Source organism: Trematomus bernacchii, unplaced genomic scaffold, assembly GCF_902827165.1.
Source record: "Trematomus bernacchii unplaced genomic scaffold, fTreBer1.1, whole genome shotgun sequence".
NCBI classification, from domain to species: domain Eukaryota; kingdom Metazoa; phylum Chordata; class Actinopteri; order Perciformes; family Nototheniidae; genus Trematomus; species Trematomus bernacchii.
In genome coordinates this window covers 4,273,744-4,291,549 of record NW_022987910.1, presented here as the reverse complement: position 1 = coordinate 4,291,549, position 17,806 = coordinate 4,273,744, and the positions used below count along the sequence as shown (strand labels likewise).

The 17,806-nt window shown below is 39.6% G+C and overlaps 3 protein-coding genes across 4 annotated transcripts in view; 2 read left to right on the top strand and 1 right to left on the bottom strand.

Annotated features, from left to right (window-relative positions):
* Positions 1-1,677, top strand: part of rsrc1 (arginine/serine-rich coiled-coil 1) — a 112,941-nt gene extending 111,264 nt beyond the window's left edge. For both annotated transcript variants that reach the window (XM_034115082.1, XM_034115083.1), the window contains exon 10: positions 1,305-1,677. In XM_034115082.1, the coding sequence (XP_033970973.1) occupies positions 1,305-1,397 (93 nt within the window). In that variant the 3' untranslated portion in view covers positions 1,398-1,677. The remainder of the gene's footprint in view (positions 1-1,304) is intronic.
* Positions 1,678-3,003: 1,326 nt separating this feature from the next.
* On the top strand, positions 3,004-13,260 carry mlf1 (myeloid leukemia factor 1). The gene is made up of 7 exons (XM_034115080.1): positions 3,004-3,149; positions 5,027-5,189; positions 10,648-10,731; positions 10,813-10,941; positions 11,376-11,535; positions 11,838-11,976; positions 12,164-13,260. Exons 1-7 carry the CDS (start codon positions 3,103-3,105, stop codon positions 12,228-12,230), a joined length of 789 nt encoding a protein of 262 aa, XP_033970971.1. The 5' UTR covers positions 3,004-3,102; the 3' UTR covers positions 12,231-13,260.
* A 967-nt stretch (positions 13,261-14,227) lies between these two features.
* On the bottom strand, positions 14,228-16,489 carry med29 (mediator complex subunit 29). The gene is made up of 4 exons (XM_034115079.1): positions 16,123-16,489; positions 15,921-15,979; positions 15,730-15,814; positions 14,228-14,739 (listed from the first exon to the last, which is right to left on the bottom strand). Exons 1-4 carry the CDS (start codon positions 16,483-16,485, stop codon positions 14,512-14,514), a joined length of 735 nt encoding a protein of 244 aa, XP_033970970.1. The 5' UTR covers positions 16,486-16,489; the 3' UTR covers positions 14,228-14,511.
* Between the last annotated feature and the right edge of the window lie 1,317 nt (positions 16,490-17,806).

Genomic DNA, 17,806 nt, shown 5'->3' with positions numbered 1-17,806 from the left:
GAAGGATTGACGTGGCCGGGGCTGCTCCACAATCTGCATAATAATATACACATATCATCACATAGATACACAGTATGTACACATAGCCCCGCATGTCGACATTATCTCTCCCCCTCGCACAAACACACACAGTGAATACAGAAATGTGCCTTGCTTCTCGGTCGCATAGTCATTATGTTACTTCCTAATAAACAGATGCCTTCATTCATCAGACACTCGCAGCAGCAGTTTTATAGCCCGCTTACATTCAATATCATTACTGCTGTTGATGTACTGCGTACAATACCAGTCACATGTGTAGGCCTTCTCTATCTACCCACTGCTAGGCTCACAGATGAGTTGTGGGTTAAAATGAAGGGTTTTTTCACATGGATTTTGAAGTGAGCAGACAGGGAAAGACTAATAGGACACATAAGATACCACAGCCTTGTAATAGAGCTTCATTACTGTGACCCAGGGGTCCACGCTGAGGTCACATGTGTGTCAATGGGCTGTACCAACAACTCTGTGCCAGGCTCAAGAACTTACCAGGAAACAGCTCATTCATTCCTGTCACATTCTTGAAGTGAGATGTTTTGTAAGGTAACACGACATTGTTAGGTAATGACTCAAGTGCCAAAGTAGACTTTGGAGTAGAGCTTATACTGTTCTTTATCAATTAAAAGAAGAAGTAGAAATACACTGTGGTAGATACATAGATATCACATAGTAAACAAATGTGTGTAAAAACACACATTTGCTTTGAGAGGGCTGTAGAGATCACAGACATGTTAAGAATTGGCTGCTTAAAACATTAGTTATTATTGATTGGTAACTTTTGTGAATAGTTGTTTAAAATATCTTGCCAAAAAATATGTTTTCATGTTCTGAAATATGGAAATTGGATACTTTTCCTTGTCTTACATCAGTCCTTTAAATAATTTGAGCTCCTTGGACAATGCTTTGGGCATTTTTCACAGTGTTTCAATATTTAAAGACCAATGTACTCCCTCGTGTCTAATATTTCAATTTGATTCCGTCACATAGAAGTAATGCATTATTTTTGTGTTTTTAAGTAGACTTAGTCTTTCCACTATTACATGCCATGTTCTATCCTGTAGAATGCAATTATTATGATATCCTTGGTTTGTTCTGATGGGATTGATATCTATACATAGCTATGTTATGTTTGTCTAAATGCACTCTTGAGGAAAAAGGGAACAATGTTTCTTGAATCCTGATATTTAACGGTAGTGTTAACTTCACTCTGTCGCCATTTGTAACTTTGCCTTATTACTAACATGTCTCTTCACGCTGTCCTGCAGTTGTTCATGGACAAAGAGAGGGCCGAGGAGCTGTGGCACAACAGATTGATCTCTCTGCGACAGGAGAGGCTCATGGGAAGTCCTGTGACCTAATGGACACCAGAAGATGTTGCACTAATTTCCTACTGTAAAAACGTGTGAGAACATAAGCAGATGAACAGTTTTTGGTCTTGATGTGCGTATTATTATTTCGGTAATGTTGATGAAATTCAATTTACAAGCTACTGTTCTTCATTTTGCTTCATTTTTTTTTAACTAAGGAAGGATGTCAGAAAGTGTGTGTTTTACAATGTAGGTTTAGCATTTGATACAATTTGTGTTTGGTATTCATTCTGTAATAAAGATAGATGTGGTTTCATTTGACTGAGAACTATCTTGTGTTTTTGTACTTCAATGATGGACATACATTTAAGTGGGAATGAACTTGCACAAAAAACACCACGCTCTTCTTTAAAAATGCGTAACTTGTTGTGTTTTTAAAGGAAGATAGCAGCAGTAACAACAGTTATATACAAATGAATGAGTCACAAGGCCAGCCAAGAACTTCTTAAAAAAAGATTAACCTTGGTAACCTCATCTATTGGGCCATATGCTCACCTGCCCCTAACTTTTTGTACTTTTCTAATGATATATATATATTATTGTGTATGTTTATGTTTATCCAATGTTGTTTTTCTGTTGGAGCAGGGAGTCAAGGCAGTATAGAGTCCAGACTCAGGCCTATTTGTGGAACAGCCAGATGGTAAATCTATACTGCTTCTGGGACTGTGTGTCACTCCTGTACACACAAAATAGTCAGTGTTGTATTTAAAAAATGCTACCGAAGAAAAATGATTTGTTAAAGCAAATGCACAAATGAAACTTTGCTACATGTGCAGTGCTTGCTTTGGATGGGTGAAGTGAGTGTTTGTCCTCCTCACTCGTGTTAAATGGCTTTCCAAAAATGTCTTCATAAACCCTTCATTACCAAACAAATAATCATTTAGATATGACCACGTTCGTCAAATTAATGATCACTAAAGTGAGGTCTGTGGCACTTTACCAGGGTGTCTGGGATTCATTTATTTATTTAAAAGGATAAGATGTGGTTCAAAATCCAAAGTTTTAATGTTTAAAAAATAAATAAATAAAAAATAAAGTTAATATATTAGGTTTTAATCTAACACATCTAAAAGTGTTTTGATTAGCAAATATGTTTAATAAATGTGTAAAATCGTTCTGTCACATTTATATTGTGTTGTTCTTTCACATAACTATAAAAGTGTTTAACATAACATTATTCCTGGGGACAAATGTGAAAATTGAGAGCATCTGCATTAGATAACCCCCCCGCTGTTTGTGGTCACATCCAGCAAGTAATGAACCTTTGAGAAATCTCTGGAGTGCAGTTGCTATTGGCAGCAACACACAACATAAATGTTTTTGTTTTTATTTCAAATTGGTTTCGTTTTTTATTGCTTGATTTAGTTTGAGTGAGTTCCTTTTATTATTATTATTATTATTATTATTATTATTGTCATTATCATTATTATTATCATTATTATTATTATTATTATTATTATTATTATTATTATTATTATTATTATAGCCTGTTCAAAGTTTCAAATAACCAGCCAATTGGAGGCTCGGGTCTGCGTCACGTGGTCGGTGTCAGAGTGAGTTTGGTTCCTTGCCCCCTCCTCTGTGGTAACATTACCGAGGCTGAGCAGCGGTGGAACCGGGACACCTGTAGCGGAACGGATTATTATTTGAAAATCTTTATCTAACACATTTTGTTTACAGCCTCACATCCGTGGAAATGTTCAACAGTAATCACAGGGAATTTGATGAGGATCCGTTCTTCTCGTGAGTAGCCAAACTGTTAATAAATCTATTATAAGTGTTATTGAAATAACTCATTTTTGGCGGTTCTTATAATGCATCGATTAAAAACATCCTCAGAAGCAGCTAATCTTGAAGATAAATACAATTTGAAGTTGTAGTTATATTCATTTCAACAATGACTCTGTGTCCTGGAGAAAAACCAGACAAACTAACGATAACGTTAATGTTATTATTTTTTAGGCTAACTTTATAAAACTTTTTTTTTTTATTTGGTCACTGCCGAAGATATAGCCTAACATTAAGTTTCACTTTAAGCTATTTTCAGAAAAGTGAGAACAAGGTGTTAGGCCTAGTCTGCCTGCTTGTTTCTAAACATTGCATTTGAACTTTTCTGTTCTGAAACGGTTACCTAGCAACAGCTGTTAGAAACGTTATTTTTTAATAGTGAATTACTTTATAAAGTGTTTCTAGTTAGTGCTAGTGGAGCAATGTTTTAATGTCCATCCATGTTGCTATTTTCAGTGGTGGGAGAAGAACTCAGTGTAGTAAAAGTCCTGTATTCATAATGTTACTGAAGTTAAAGTACAAAAGTAGTGGCATTTAAATATACTTAAAGTATCAAAAGTAAAAGTACTCATTATGCAGATTTTCACTTTTCAGAATAATATATACTTTGTGTTTTGTTCATTATTATTGACGTATTTATCAAGCTGGTAAAAGTGGAACTAATTTAAATCACTTTATTTACTTCTGGGTAGCATGTGAATTTAATCCAGTTGTATCTAAAGTCTTTTTAGGTGTTGATCATATTTTTATCATTCATTTATATGTGAAAGTAACTTAAAGTGGACCTATCATGCTATATTTTAATAATATAGTGTAGGACCATACCTATATAAGGCATATTTATACTTATTTTTTTTCAAAATGCCAAACCGATCATGCCTCATTTCGCTCAATTTGCACTTTTTTAGCCCTGTTTTTGCAAGGGCTGATTCTGTGAGAACAGCACCACCTACAGGCCTGGCATATGTACTACAGCGTCTCCAGCGCTTTCGAACGGCAATGGCCGTGGCTGTCTCCTCCTGATTGGTGGAGTTGGCCCAATAGCCGTAGCGCCACCGTCCTGACGTCAGGACAGTGTTCAAATCTGGATCAGTTTTTATCAGATCCGTTGCAGCCCCTTTTTTAGAGATTTGGGTATGGAGGAAAATAGAGAGGGTTGTGTTTTCTGACACTTGGTGAGTTCCCTGGAACACCGGGGACACATATTCATGTATAAAAGACGTACAAAAGTGCATTTTGCATGATAGGTCCCCTTTAAGGTACTCCATAAATGTAGTGGAATAAAAGTACAATATTTACCTTTGAGTATAGAAGTTTTGTAGTGGAGTATAAGTACAAAGTAGCATAAAATGGAAATATAATGGAAGTACTCCAAAGTTGTACTTAAGTACAGACTTGAGTAAATGTACTCAGTAACTTTACACCACTGCCTATTTGAAATGTAGATACTAGTCTGTAAAACTTTAGGAGCTTTATGAAATCACATTATTTCCATTTCTATTCTTCTAACTACTGTACTCTGCCACTGTGTGCTACAGTCACAAGAGTGAACACCTGCTGTGTGGCCGCACATGACCTCACTTCTTAGAGTGTAAAGGTCGTAAAACATTATTTAAAGAGTGCTTATTATTTCAGGTTGTGTTATTTGAAGGATATGGACTCCAAGGTGGCCCGATAGAGGGATTTCAGTTTATTTTGCAGAGACCCTTTATTTTGTTATTCCTCTCCAAGTTTCATCATGGCTATCCCCAACATCCTGCTGCAGACTTGTTGCTATAAATGAGTGAAAGCTGAGATTCCCTTTCTCTTTGCTTCCTCTTCCTCTGCCATAGGGATCCTTTCCGGGCTCACACGGACCATATGCGGCAGATGATGCGAAGCTTCTCTGAGCCATTCGGCGGGAATGTAATGCCCAGTATAATGGATGGAAGAAATCAGGGTCGTGGCATGGCAGAACATCCTACCTCATCTGTGGCTTTGAGGGACGAACACAGGGTGAGAACATGCATTTGAAGAAGCACTCTTACAATTAGCTTGTAGACTCAAGTAAAATACATACATTTCTACCCAGTGTATTACAGTGTGTGCACAGGCGCACAACCGACTAACCAACATACATATCATTTTGGTCTATGATGGACAAACACCTGTTGTAGCTGTTTGTTCATTAAGAGGCCTCATGACCCTCTCTCTCTAATGCACATAGGCATATAACCAGAAGATTGGTGTTTGGAGAAAGTTTACTGAGGGTATAGTGGAAGCTGGCCACTGGCAGCGTAACTGGAGCACCACTCACCGAGGTATGGGGCCATGTGAGTCTCTAGTTTAGTAAAAGGGCAACCCCCTTGGCCTCACTGGACAGTTATATCTAGCCCTGAGGAGCCCTATATATAGTGCATTGTTCCACTGACATACTGCTTTCTTGCAATACAAGGTACAGACTTCTTTAACAGTCAAACCAACAGGACCCCTGAGAATTCTGTGTGGCTGTGCTGAGATGAGCTGTGGCTGGAAATAACACTTTATTTTGATAATATTGTAATAGGCTCCGGATTCATGTTAAATTAAAACACTTAAAGGTGGGGTAGGTAAGTTTGAGAAACCGGCTCGAGATACACTTTTTGTTATATTCCATGGAATGCTCTTAACATCCCGATAGCAATGAATATCTTAAGTGCTTTGACAAAAAATCCATAAAAAAATGTCACCTGTGGAAGCCGTAGAACTGTAAAAAGCACGACCAATCATTTTAGCCGTCCCGGCTAAAATAACTGGATGGCCTACCTGCCTGTCAGCCTTCCATCTGTGCACAAACTTATCTCGTGCCCTCATTGGTCATGTGCGCGTTCGTGTGTGTTGGAGGAGGGGCTCTGTAAGGAAGTGGCAGATTTTCTCCGGTTGTGTATTTTCAAATTCTAGCGCACTCGAGCTGGTTTCTCCGAAATTACCTACCCTACCTTTAATTATATTTTTTAAATGGACAACGTACATTAATCAACAGTCAAACGAATGTTAGATTAAAGGCTAGTTTTCATCTGTCTTTCCTCTGCCTCATGTTGTTAGGAATTCTAAAATAAAACAAAAGTACTACACTGTGGTAAAAAGCATACAGTATAGTCAAATTGATACCTGTTAACAACTTTATACAGTCAAACACTTTTAAGCTACATATTCTTTAAAATAGTTTATCTTGAAACACAACTGCTACCCCATACATATTTAATTGCAAGCCCTTATGTTATATCAGCTAAGAACAAGGTTGGGAGAGCTGTGGCCTTTAAGTATTAGTTGTTATAACTTTCAATAATTATTGTTCTGTAACATTTTGATGTTATTTGTGCAGTGTTGTAGAGGCAGGCAGAGGAATGGTTCTGGTCTGCCATGTTTTGCACCCGTTCACCTCTCCTAACTCCAATATGTGCTGCTTATATCTCCTTCCTAAATCCACTGTAGTCCCTCTCACCTGCTTTAACCCCACTACCTGGGAGCCGGTACATGTATCCTTGATAATGACTTTCATTAGAAGCCTATCCACAATAGCCGGCAGCCTGCTTTCTATTTGTTAGCAGCACAGCTATAACTAGCTAATGTCAGCCGAGGACGTTCTCTGAGAACTTGACTAATGACCACAGTGACAGTGGGTGAAATGGAGCTACACTGCAAAATGTCAAGTCCAAACAAATCATTTAATCTAATAGTAGAAGTAATATACCGTTTTTTATAGATCCCCAATAATGCTTGACTTGTCAGTGAGTTGTTGACAAGACATTGTTTTCTTTGGAGTATGACAATACAGGACCTCAGTCTATTGACACATTTCTTTTCTTTATTAAAGACCAACTGGATATTATGATGAGGTAGGGTTCCATTGAACTGTACTGTGAGGTCTCTCCATGACATATACAAAGAATTGGATAGGAGATGCAGATGTAAGATCATGAAAGGAAAATAAAATGTCTAAACCTCCCAACCCCTAGACTGCTTTGTTAATTGTAACAAACCATGAACACAATACCTACTATTGGATGGTATACTCAGACTTTAGGTTAACAGAACATGGAATCGCAGTTTTACCACTTTAACTCCCACACACACTCCTCTATCTGGTGGGGCCCAGCAATGGTCAGAGGGCTGAAGCTCTGGTGCTGTGCTGTTGGCTTTGGAAAGGCATGTGTACGGATGTCATGGACACTCTGTTTTCTCATTGTTGCTCTTTTGCTCCATCTGTTTGGCAGAACGTGCCTTGGCGATGCTGGAGCATTAGCAGCTAGATGACAGACAGCTCACGCTCATACTGCTCTCCAATATCACAGGCACAAATGTGCACACACAAATACACACATACAGTATTAAAACACAAGCAGAGTTACATGCAGTCACAGCATGCAACACAAAGACACTCGAGCATACATGCACACACATGGAGATGCACACACACGTTGGTCAGTTCAGCTTGAAGGCTTGTACTTCTTGCATTAACTTGCTTCCCGATGGAATCTAATGCTAAGCCCTACACTACTAAGCCTGTCTTACCTTCCAAGCCTGCTATGAGTTCTCCTATTTCCCAGTTTCTTGCCAACATCCACTACATACCTGCTTCACATAACCTTTCAATGCACTCATTCATCAGGGCACTTGTTTACTTTCGAAAAACAAGCATCATCATAAGTTAGAAGTACATTCTGTTATTCTATGTCTTGTTCAGAGTATAACTGGCGGGGCTGTCTGAGAAAATGCTGTCAACAGCCTAGGTAAAGCTGCATTTGTAATCTCAATGAGACTCCTCATCTTCTTTTATTGTCTTATGGTACCAAGAGTATAAATCAGGGGTGTACAAACTACGACCCGGGGGCCATTTTGAATAATGGAATACGGCCCACAAATGAAATTTGAGCTTTTCTTGTATTGTACTTATTAAATATATCTGTAAACACATATTACACAGTAGTGTCCATGTGTTAATAAGCCCACTTTCAGTCAATTCAAGTTGAAAATATGTTCTAACAAATCTAAGTTGATAAGAAAAAGCCCAATAACTTATTTACATAACAACCTTGAAATATACCCTTCGTATTTCCTGTTATGATAAGCAATCTGAGGCTTCTGTGTAAGGAATGAGCTGCTAACAAGATAAATGAAACCCTATGGAAAGCTGTGATGTAGGCGGTTGTATCAAGCATCATTTACTTACATTTGATTGATTTTGATAACTTATAACTTCACTTATGAGGCAATAAACCTCACCTCTGTTGAGTGGCCCAGCCCTTCGAATATTTCTCTGTATGTGGCCCTCGGTGAGAAAAGTTTGGACACCCCTGGTATAAATTATACGAATGCCTCTAACTTCCCATGAGATTCACCAGGACCAATGCCTTTGCAGCACAACCCTTGTTTTTCCTTTTAAGTATTGTTGGAGCGATACGGTGTTACTCATCGCTCCCCCAGAAGCAGCCTGCCGGCCTCAGAGAGCACAGTGTCAGTTCCATATCAGATTGAGAGAGCTAGAAAAGAGAACGTCATTCTGCAGTAGTCCAGACAGCCTAAAATAATGTGTTAAAGACCACCAGGTCTACATTCCTTATCTTGCACCCTCAATCTCTCCTCTGCTCAACCCCCGGTCTAAATATAAAGCTGGCAGATATGTAACTGGCATTTATTAGTTCATAGATGCCACTCTGGGATATAATTGGCTGTGAGGCTTCATAGATACCGGGTGGGAGCGTTGTACATCAGCTTGACATTTCAAAAAGAGCTGAGAGAGCAGCCTTGGACTCTTTGACCCCCCCGCTGGCTGGTCCATCCAGCCTTCCTAGAATGAAGCTCAGTTTCAGTGTTAAACCCACGCTAATCTCTGGCAATGCGACCCAATTACACATGGAACACAAGTCATTCAACACCCCACTGATTATGCACAATACCTCTGTGCATCAACCCCCCTGCCCCCCCCCCCCCCCCCCCCCCTAGAAAATACACGCACTGCATAGCGATGGCAGTGGAGATGCTTATCCCCGGGCCGCAGGGTCATAAACACCTGGCCCGGGGAACAGTCTGACTGCAGGCTGCCCCCCCCCCCCCCCGCTGGAAGAAGACTGACGGCCTTGAAGGGTTGTGTTTGAGGCCGTGGGCAACGCTCTGTGTCACGGGGTTAGTGACTGGTGTAAAACAACCAAACAGCTTACTGACAACAACCTCAACAAACATGCTAACAGTCTAGATGTGTGTGTGTTACTATGCTTTGTCGCTAAACTAATCTTGTTTGAATCCTCAGGATATAAGCCGGTCATTGTTGCCCTTTGGCAGTTTTGACAGCACGGTCAGTGGAGTCTGCTATCATACATGTTTCTCACTTTAACCCATACTCACTATAGCATGCTCTAACTCCATAACTGTCTCTAAGCAGCCAGAGAAGAGGTCTTTTGCAAGCAATCATTTGCACTTTTAATCGGATTGAATGCTTCTTACCTGTACCACTAACACTTCGCCTGCAGGCTGTACAAATGTGGGAGTATTGTAGAAGCTGTACATGTTAACTATGAATGATGTGTGCTTGTTCATATCTCTGCAGACACTAACAGTACAAGACAAACATGTTTATTGTACTGTACTCCAGCCAAAAATAGCATTACAATATTACTTTTCCATATATTTACAATAAAGCGTAAGTGTAACTGCATAGAGATTTGAATAATAATAATAATAGTATTGTGAAAACAGTGTGACCATTTCATAGAATGACCGGTGTTGCTTTCTGAGGTTTGCTAAACATAATGTATGTAATGTGTGCTGTTCTTACCTGCAACATCTTGTTCCCTTTACAACAGATACAGATGATTGTTTAGTTTATGTAATGTTACATGCAGGCTGCATCGGCATATCAAATATAAATATCTTATGTGATGTGTTGTATGCATGGGGATTATTGCAAAGTGCACGTTTGAGTATTATATGTTGTGTTTTGTTTTTCCAGGCTCAGAATAACGTAAATGTAAGGTACCTCAACTGTGACCTATAGAAACTTGTATTCATTTGAATTGGAAAATAATATGATCATGCTCTTGGTCCTGAAGACCAAGGAGAAATAGTTAAATGAGGTGCATTGACGGACGGTGATAAAGTTTCCATGGCCTCATTGGATCAAATGGGCCACCGTTAAATTCTCTCTCCAGAAAAGCCTTCCAAAATAAAGACATCAACATTTGCACGCTGCACTTGGTTTGTAGTTTTGTAATGAATGTCACATGTGGTGAAGTGATAATGGGAATGCCCCAGTATAAGAGTCCCAGATGGCGCAGATGTAAGACACATTTAGCTCAGTGTACCCTGTGCGTGGATGTTTGTGCAGTCGATGGAGCTGTTTACGAGCTGATAACACCTAGTGACCGTGCAGCGAACGCACCCCGCCACTGAACTCTCTCTGGCCTTTGGCTGTTCTTTCTCTTTTGTGTTGATGCAGGGCACAACTATGAACCCTTTCGGCATGTTCGACAACGTGATGTCCAACATGAAAAGCAGGATGGAGGAGATGCACAGAAACATTGTGAGTTTAATGATGTTGCTTCTTTCTCTGACGGTTGTGGTGCATAAACTGAAGATGCTCAACAGTGTGTTTGTGTTTCAGGAGAACACGTCCACAGATTCAAACTCCCACTCGTTCAGCTCCTCATCAGTCATGACATATTCAAAAGTTGGAAATGAGCCTCCCAAGGTCTTCCAGGCGAGCTCGTCGACACGCCGGGCCCCTGGAGGGGTAAGCACCCCATCAGATGTCATTTCACAGCACATTAGACCACAGTTCAGTACATGGAGCTGGGAGAAGTAAACCTGTCAGTGGAAGACTCTCATTCTGTCTTTCCTGAGTAATAACGGTGATAACTTCCCCCTGGCCTTTTCATGGGAGAACATTATCTCAAGCTAACTTTTCTCACAGTGGCCTATGATGGCTCTGTGCCATTAAGGTGATCCTGCATACACTATACAAGGGCCCTGCAACAAAATGGAATGCAGCCATTACTACTATTATTAGCTCCATTTATGTTTGACTAACTGTACAACTGTCTTATTTCTGACTGGACATTTTTGATGTGAGGAGTGAAGGAAATAAACATGTTGTTTGCTGGAATAATGTGCTTATTCAGAGACCAATTGATGTATCTCATGGGTTTTATAATGTTTTAATACCAGATCAAGGAGACCCGGAAAGCAGTGAAAGACTCTGAGAGCGGTGTGGAGCACATGGCTATTGGTCACCACATCCAGGACAGGGGACATGTTGTTGAGAAGAAGTTCAACAAGAAAACAGGAAATAAGGAGTTGAACCAGGACTTTCAGAATTTGGATGAATGTATGTTTAAACCGATTTATATATTATTGACATATATATTGATATACACAACTCAAGTTCAAGTGTTCTAGGGTTTTTAGCTGATAGACTTTCCTCAACTTAGTGATTTTTGCTTCTTTGTCAAGTTTGTTCGATAAGCCATATACAGTACAATTTGGTGAGATACATACACACATGTTAATGTCTTTTGATTAGTTCAGTTAACTTATATAAGGTAGACCACTTTCTATGTATTTTTGATCTATTTTCGAGTCCATAGACAAGATTGTCTTTGTAACATGGTCCTGATTTTTCGCCCTCAGCTGAAGCAGAGACCTTTGACGATGAGTGGCAGCAAGAGGTGTCCAAGTTTCACACATCAGGCCCAATGTCCCGTCTGGAGGAGCCCAGGCTCCGCGGCGCTCACCGGGCAGCCCTCACCGGTTCTGAGCAGGAGCTCAGGTCAGTATTAAACACTCAGACGCCATGTGGTGTGAAAGACAGGCCAGAAGGAGTTGATGATCAAATGACAAACAAGTGAAAGACGCTGATAGCAGACACATACAGTGTGCTTATTTAAGAGTATTGAACATTAGAACATTGATCATTTAATATGATATAATAATATAACATTTTGGGTTTCCCACAGTGATCAACCAAAGGCCAAGGCTGAGGGTAAAAGCTGCATGAAAGGCTCGGGTTCGACAAAGCAGTGAAAACTTCTGTTTGTGTGTCTATTAAAGTTTGTCAAGCTTCATGCAGTATACTCTGCTGCTCTGTACCCCCCCCCCCCCCCCCCCCCACACACACACACACACACTGGTTTCATCATATGGACAGAATCAGAAGGCACTGATCAAGATTTTAAAATCTTAAAGCCAATACATGTATGACCTTAATGCTGCCATATGAATGGCTGCCACCATTGCAGAGGACATGTACTCTGCTTTTTAATGGGTCAGATTTCTCCTTCCATGTCGCTGTAATATTTTTGAAGCACATCTCACACTTGAATTGTAAAACAAAGATGGCTAGACATATGACAAAATCAGGAATTGGTTGCGTGTTATCTCTGGAGCAGAAGAACTTAGTAATGTTATTCTTTACTAGTACTAATACTCTTCTATGCTTATAGAACATTTAAAAAACTTCCTTCCTCTTTCACAACATCCAGGAAACGAAAAGGCTAATTAGTATGTCATTACATGTTGCATTGTGGAAACAGATTAAGATAAACTCATACAATGTAAGAAACACATTAACATTTAATTAAGGGTAGAAGGCGCTAATCAAATCATAACAAATTAACAATGAACATTTAATTCATAAGATTTGGCATCAGATTAATAGAATTTGCTCTATGATTGATATTGTAATGATGCCATCTGTTCGAATGATGTCATTATCATAATGCAACGAGACACAATGCAGTGACTTCTTTACTGTTTGAAGTCCTCTAATGCACGTCTTAGACAATCTCTGAATTGTCTTTTTGTAATTATATTGTCTTTATCTGCTGTAATCTTTGTAAAAAAGAAAATAATACTCTTCCCTTTTTATATGTCACTTTGATTTCTCTTGTTGTTCATCTGATGAACTCTGTGCTGCGTAGCACGATATCTTGACAGCGTCGGGATTATTCTCAATAATTCTAGCTTTGTTCTTGTATATTTTTTCAAGCTTTGAAAACAAATGATGTGACAATGCAGACTATTGTCTGAAAATAAAAATATGACGATAACTCTTGTGGTTTGTCTTTTGTCAGTCCCATACACATCGTGAATATATGTGATTCTTATCTCTGTTTGTATGTGACTGTAGGCCTGCAGAGGGTCCGAGTGTGTATTGTGATGAAGCTTCGCTATGACTGTTGGTAGTGACCCACGGTAGTATTTTTGGATCCAAGCACTTGTCAGTAGCTCAGATTGGTCTGAGATGTTCCACAGCTGCAAGCCCACTAGGCTCCCCTCTCACATGCTTATGTATCAGACTTCATTAATATCTTAGCTTCAACATACAGAAAGGAGTGGGCTGAAGACCAATGTATAGTTCCTCAAGGATCCATGTGTCCTCCGTGTTTTTTCTTCTTAGTATGTTTATATAATATGGAAGGTTAACCAACTACTTTTTAGATTACGTAATATTCAAACTGGCGGATGGAGCATACTTTGTAATTGGTTAAAATAGGCAACATTTTAATTTGTAAGTAATTTATAAATGTAATGTAAGCTTGGGAAATAGTTTGCAATCCCTCATAACTAAATGTCCACCCTGAAAATTCCCCAGTGTGTTACCAGGTTACCATTTTGTTGCACCACTATATCAACACTGCTGCTTCAATAGTTAAATCAGATGCTTCTTTTTGTGAATGCTCCATGGACAAAGAGCCCAGCTATTACTCAATGCATGACTGCTTTTATTGGACTCTTAATTCTAATGCCTCTGTAAATTTCAAGTCTGACATGTTATTCCCTTGGGCCAGTGTAAATGTTTTGAAATGCACTGCAGACACATGCGATGAAATGGTAGAGTTAAACTATGTGTGGTATTTCACCTGCATAGTTGAACAAATCATTCTTTACTCATTTCACAACAGCTGATTTTGGTTTTTGATCGCATGAATGGAGCTCCAACAGTACACCCTCCTGATTGGTTGAACATGTTATTGACAGACAGGACTTTTTGTGCATGTTGAATAATGAGAAAACATTAGTTTCAGTACAAATGTTTTAATAGTCAGTACAAATAAGCTACAAAAGAGATGTGGATATTGAGTTGGAAGATACAACTCTGCCACCACCTGGTGGTCATATCAGAGCATGACATTTTGTTGGAAATATTTACAAGAAACATAAAATAAAATAACTATACAGGATGTTGAGAAATGAGACCGCACCTTAGGCCAAAACTGAGTTCTGAGACATTCCCATTATATGAAATTCTTCCACCTTCTGAAAAATGTCACCAGATGTAGAAAAGGATAGTTATTCCAGGTCATTACATGATTCCCTGAGGCTGTCCCTTCCCAGCTATCTTCTTGGAGCACTCCAGCAGAGCGTTGTGGATATCTTTGGCGCAGGAGATCTGAGACTTGATCATGCCGAGGTACTGGGAATAAGACATGGACTCCGTCTGCACCGTGTCCGGCTTGGTGGCTGTGGGGACCAGGTTGGGTGAATGTTTGGCGCTGTCAATGCTCTGGGAGAGACACTCATACGCCAGCCGCTGCAGAGAGGAGACAAATGTGAGTTTGTGGGGTATATTTTAGGTTTAGATACAGTACAGTAGCATGTTAAAAGAAGACTACTAAAGCCTTTGATGGCCCATTTAATCATACATTTATAATAGTTTATTCATATATTTAATTTGCCCTTAGTTTTCCTAGGCCCACACCTTTGACCCAGTTTGCCTGCAACCTTGGGCTGCTGTGCTCTCAGTGTTTTGTCTCCCTATTCCTGCCTGAAGGCGTCAGCTGATAGAGGTGTTATAGTTCTTATCTTGTTATGCACAATGTTGAACATACTCTCAGAACAAGTTAAATACAGGGGTCTGGGGTAGAGATCTTCAGAATTGGTTTGGCAACCACTGTGTCAACTCGTGGCACAGCACTTCTTGTGAATTCTCCGGCCAAAGCTCCAAATAAACCATCAGTGTTTGCCATCAAAGTTCCTGCTCTCCCCGTGTCTCTCCAAGTCCTGTCTCCATTGCTTCAGAAGATTCCATCACACTTAGTAAAGATTGTCATGATGTTTGGTATTCAGGTGTTTTTCTATATATCTTTTTTAAATGTGAGAACATTTTAATGATTAAAAAAAACAGGAACAGGGGCACGATAACTGGATTAAAAGTGTTCAAACTCCTTGCTAATTACATTTTTCCAAGCACTATCTTACTTAAACTGTATATTACGTGTATGTTAAACAAAGCTCTATTTCACGGCAGTCATGTTTTCTTTATACATGACAAACCCGCAGAGATGTCAGGTAAATGCTTAGATTTTGGCTGGCAGTTCCTAATATATTGTGACTCACTCCTACCATCTACTATAAAAGGGTATTCAACATACATAAACAATATATTGAACAGTTAAATTAATACAGAAAATGTAGAAGTTGTAGTGACCGGTGAACGCAGACATTAGTACTTAGTACATTAGTACACAAGTAGGCCTACTTCATCAATATTGTGGTTATGTATATTGAATTGAAGTCTTACCAAACACAGCTCCAGTTGATCGCAAAGAGCATAAAACTCCTCCAGGCTCTTGTCAAAGCGCTGAACTGTGGTGTCGCTGCTTTTGCTAGATCATTGGAAACAAAAAGAAAACGTAAACATGTGAAACATGGCTGACACTAACATCTATAAGCACTTTAGCTTTACGTATGACCCCCGACCAATTAACTTACATGCCGTTGTCAATTGTCGTGTTATGGGCCAAATTCAGGGATGCTATCTTCATAACATTCTGAAAATATAAAACACAAATAAAGCGGCATGTTTATTGGTGAAACACAAAAGTATAACGAGGATGAATTCAAATCAGGGTAAGTCATTGGATGTTTTGGGCATTTTTCCATTTCAGTTTTTAGCTCCATGCCGCAGAATTACCTGCAGACTCTCCTTCAGCTGAGGAATGAGCATCTTAAATCTGTGGACTGGGTCAAAGTCTTGCTGTTGGCTCAGGAGCTGTTGCTGCTGCTGCTGTTGTAATGAAGCTTGCTGCTGTAACCCGGGCTGAGACATTGGCCCGCCGGGCTGAGACATTGGCCCGCCGGGCTGAGACATTGGCCCGCCGGGCTGAGACATCGGCCCGCCGGGCTGAGACATCGGTCCGCCGGGCTGCGACATCGGCCCGCCGGGCTGAGACATCGGCCCGCCGGGCTGAGACATCGGTCCGCCGGGCTGAGACATCGGTCCGCCGGGCTGCGACATCGGTCCGCCGGGCTGCTGCTGCTGCTGAGACGCCATCATAATCCAATGAGATGATACCGCCGGAAGAAGAGTTAAATATCCGGTTCACTGTTTTTCAAAATAAAAGGGATTCTTTATCCTGGAACAATTTTTCATGGAGAAAACATTTGTTAATTGTAAAAGGTGCAGTAAATACATTTGATAGTATAAATAGTATAAAATTATAATAAAGTGTACAGCAATTAATAAACTGTAGGAAAAGTAAAGAAGGAGCATATTTATTGGGGTCTACTAAACTACTATACTAACTAAATAATGTAATAGTTGTAGCTATTTTCTCAGTTTTAAAGTGTTCTATAATAAACAAATACGTTTTGTAATATCCATAACAAATATTAGAGGAGGGTAGTCTTTTAATAATCTACACAGCTTTCAAAATGAACATTGATTCCAGTGAGCACCGCCCTCTTTCTGTGATGCACATAATCATCATTACATGTCACTTGTTAGACGCTTTTATCCAAAGCGACTTACATACTCAATACTGTGGAGTGTGGACAATCCCCACAGGAGCAATTTGGGGTGAAGTGTCTTGCCCAGGGATACAACGACATGCTGACTGCAGTGGGGTTTGAACCTGTGACCCCCTGATCCGGTCATCAGCACATCATTCCCACTATACCTGTTCATTGTACTACAAGGCTCCTTTGGAAATACATTGTACATACTACATAAGATGTGTGTTTTTATCCAGGTTATTTTGATGGTTAAAGGTAGGGAAGGTAATTCACTGACTTCAGAAACACTTTTTGTTATATTCCATGGAATGCTCTTAACATCCCGATAGCAATGAATATATTAAATGCTTTGACAATAAATACATAAAAACATTTCATCTGTGGAAGCCGTGGCGCTGTAAAAAGCACGACCAATTACTAGGATATAACTGGATGGCCTACCTGCCTGTCAGCCTTCCATCTGTGCACAAACTTATCTCGTGCCCTCATTGGTCATGTGCGCGTTCGTGTGTGTTGGAGGAGGGGCTGATTTTTTTCGGCTGCGTACTTTCAAATTCTAACGCACTCGAGCTGGTTTCTCCATTCTTACCTACCCTACCTTTAATATCTTATTCTCAGTTTTCTATATGTTGTGTTTTTCATTGTACACAGTACACACGTTGCAATTGCAATAACAGTGAGGCAATTGTGTCCGAACAATTGAAGACAACATAATGTAAAAATGTTATTTTGTAATTAAAATATTATAGTATTCAAATCAAGAAAGCATGTCACGCTGTAAATTAATATTAAACAAGTGGGTCTACTTTTCATGTAATGTTGATAATAAAATGTGTTAATATTATAATTGTTTTAATGTGGCT

Bases quoted from the DNA above. Each gene is read 5' to 3' on its own strand.
- mlf1 (XM_034115080.1), top strand. From the start codon at position 3,103: ATGTTCAACAGTAATCACAGGGAATTTGATGAGGATCCGTTCTTCTC. The intron at 3,150-5,026 runs GTGAGTAGCCAA...CCTCTGCCATAG, and splicing joins GATGAGGATCCGTTCTTCTC to GGATCCTTTCCGGGCTCACA. The intron at 11,977-12,163 runs GTCAGTATTAAA...GGTTTCCCACAG, and splicing joins GGTTCTGAGCAGGAGCTCAG to TGATCAACCAAAGGCCAAGG.
- med29 (XM_034115079.1), bottom strand. From the start codon at position 16,485: ATGATGGCGTCTCAGCAGCAGCAGCAGCCCGGCGGACCGATGTCGCAG. The intron at 15,815-15,920 runs GTAAGTTAATTG...CCAATGATCTAG, and splicing joins ACGACAATTGACAACGGCAT to CAAAAGCAGCGACACCACAG. The intron at 14,740-15,729 runs GTAAGACTTCAA...TCCTCTCTGCAG, and splicing joins ATCAACTGGAGCTGTGTTTG to CGGCTGGCGTATGAGTGTCT.